This window comes from Mixophyes fleayi, chromosome 5, assembly GCF_038048845.1.
Source record: "Mixophyes fleayi isolate aMixFle1 chromosome 5, aMixFle1.hap1, whole genome shotgun sequence".
Classification (NCBI taxonomy): domain Eukaryota; kingdom Metazoa; phylum Chordata; class Amphibia; order Anura; family Limnodynastidae; genus Mixophyes; species Mixophyes fleayi.
Window position 1 is genome coordinate 236641729 of NC_134406.1, and position 2396 is coordinate 236644124.

Genomic DNA, 2396 nt, shown 5'->3' on the forward strand with positions numbered 1-2396 from the left:
AGTAATTTATGGGCCCCAACCACGTGCACCACTTCTACAAATAAATATTGAAATATATAATGTAGGTCTTAAAGTTGTATGGAGAAATTAAGTTGTATGGTGAATCAGTTTATTGACGGAGTGAATAATGATAATGTTAAGACACAATTGAGATTACTTTGTATGCAATTACCAGAACATAATTTTTTGGATTTCAAAGAGGCCACTATTCAGATGGTGGGATCCAAACAAAGAATTCAAAAATCCTGGGAAGACCATAGTTCAAAGTATCCAAACTTCACCCGTTGATTAACTTTGAGTACTAAAATCCCAAATTAAGGAGTTAACCACTGGAATGGCGGAGATGTGTCGGGAGATTCGTAACCTCAAGAGTCAGCCGAATCCCCCAGTAACAGAACCTAGGTGGCGAATAGAGAGAAGAAGGGCCACCAGTGATTGGTGGTAGCCTCCACAGAGAAATGAAAGAAGAGCTTCTGACCGTTCCGATCTCCAAAGACGACCCTTCTGCCACCGCTGCAACAGGCGTGGCCATATAGAACAAAATTGCCAACAAAGTGAGCATTTAAATAACGAGACCTCGATGGAGGAGGACTGATCCTCGGGAGGAACCATGGCAATAGAGCCAACTGCACAAGAGGGGTGGCCTTGTTACGTAGGAGAATGCCCCCACCTGAAGGTCCAGATAAACGGAGTTGTGCTGCCTGCAGTGTTGGACACGGGCTCCCAGGTGACAACGATACGCCTATCCGAGTTCCTACACCATTGGGAGGAGCAAGAAATTATGTCTGCACCTAGCACTTGGCCACACCTACTGGCTAGCAATGGTCAATCGATTACACATCGTGGCTACTGGAAGGCCGACATGCAGATAGGAAAGAGCATTTTACTCCAGCAGGGATTTGTTATCACCAATGTCCAGGAAAGTGATGTACCTCCAGTAATCATTGGAATGAATGTTCTTCAAAATTGTCCAGAAGAGTTAATAGAAGCCCTCAAGAGTAAATCCAAGACAATGGTGCAGCCCGCAAAGCCGGCCTTTCAATATACTGTTCGGCTCCTACAGGGTTATCAAAAGTTCGCTGGTCCCCATATAAAGGTTTTGGGCACTGTCAAATGGTTTAATGTGCGTAAGGGCTATGGATTTATAAACAGGAATGACACCAAGGAAGATGTCTTTGTACACCAGACTGCCATTAAGAAGAACAACCCACAGAAGTATCCTCGCAGTGTGGGAGATGGAGAGACTGGAGAGTTTGATGTGATAGAAGGGAGGAAAGGTACTGAGGCAACTAATGTAACTGGTCCTAGTGGTACTCCAGTCCAAGGCAGCAAACATGCAACAAATCGCATCTATTATAGACATTATTCATATCGCAAAGATCCTCCACAAAACTATCAGCAAAACTACCAAAAAAAAGAAACCAATGGAGAGAAGTCAGAAGATATTGAAAGTGTGCCAGAGGCAGAGTGTCCTAAGCTGGAGAACCCTTACCGGAAATGTCCCTATTCACCATACTACTTAAAGAGACCATATGGATATAGACCGCAGTATCCTAATGCCATTCCAGTACAGAATGCAGTGACAATAGGGAGCAAAGTGCTAAAAAAGAAAAACCAGCGGCACAGTAACTTAGACTATCAGTGGGAACCAATTCCATACATTGTAACTGATATATCTAGAGAAGGGGTAGTTGTCTACCGTGTGACAAGAGAAGATGGTCTTCGGGAAAGCCTGGTCCACAGGGATCAACTTAAGTTGTGTCCAATGCAACCTAATAGTAACCTAGAAGCACAAAAGGAGTTCCACCCCTTAGGTATAGACACTAGTATGTTAAGTCATGAAGATTGTGAGCTATGTTGTGTCATATAATTACATGAAAAATGTCTCAAATCAAACTGTAATATGCAAATATTTCATGAGAAAAGTGAATGTCTGTAAAAAAATGTTCAGGCAATTTCTAGTGCATGCGGACACGCATGTTTTTAGTGGGGAAGTATGTGATACCCCAAAACCTGAGTACCCTGGGGTGTATCTATATGTTTTTAATTTGTTAATTTAATTTGTTAATTGTTAAAAGTGTTTATAAAGATTTAAAAAAATATATATATTTCTTGAGGGAGAAGTGACAGTTGGGAGTGGTTGGTGGTTGCCGGAGGTGACAGGGAGAGAGGAGTGTGATACTCAGGATCGCTGAGAGAGATCCCTGTGTCTGGATAGACTGAGAGAGAAAAGATAGGAACAGAATGAAAATGGGACAAAGTGACATATAAGTAGATTAAAAGTGAAGAAAGTGTAAGAAGAGAAGAAGTGAGCCAGAGAGGTGTGAGTAAAAAGGAAAGTGCTGAAAACAAATAAGCAGTAGAGAGATCTGTGAGTACACAACAGAGACTGAGCT

At 42.1% G+C, this 2396-nt stretch overlaps 1 protein-coding gene across 1 annotated transcript; it reads left to right on the forward strand.

The window, feature by feature from the left end:
• Positions 1 to 582: 582 nt before the first annotated feature.
• LOC142157948 (uncharacterized) lies at positions 583 to 1870 on the forward strand. Its single transcript, XM_075211450.1, has one exon. It carries the CDS (start codon positions 611 to 613, stop codon positions 1868 to 1870), a length of 1260 nt encoding a protein of 419 aa, XP_075067551.1. The 5' UTR covers positions 583 to 610.
• The last annotated feature ends 526 nt before the right edge of the window (positions 1871 to 2396 follow it).

What these genes read in the sequence shown, in the direction of transcription:
- LOC142157948 (XM_075211450.1), top strand. Translation starts at nt 611, where the DNA reads ATGGCAATAGAGCCAACTGCACAAGAGGGGTGGCCTTGTTACGTAGGA.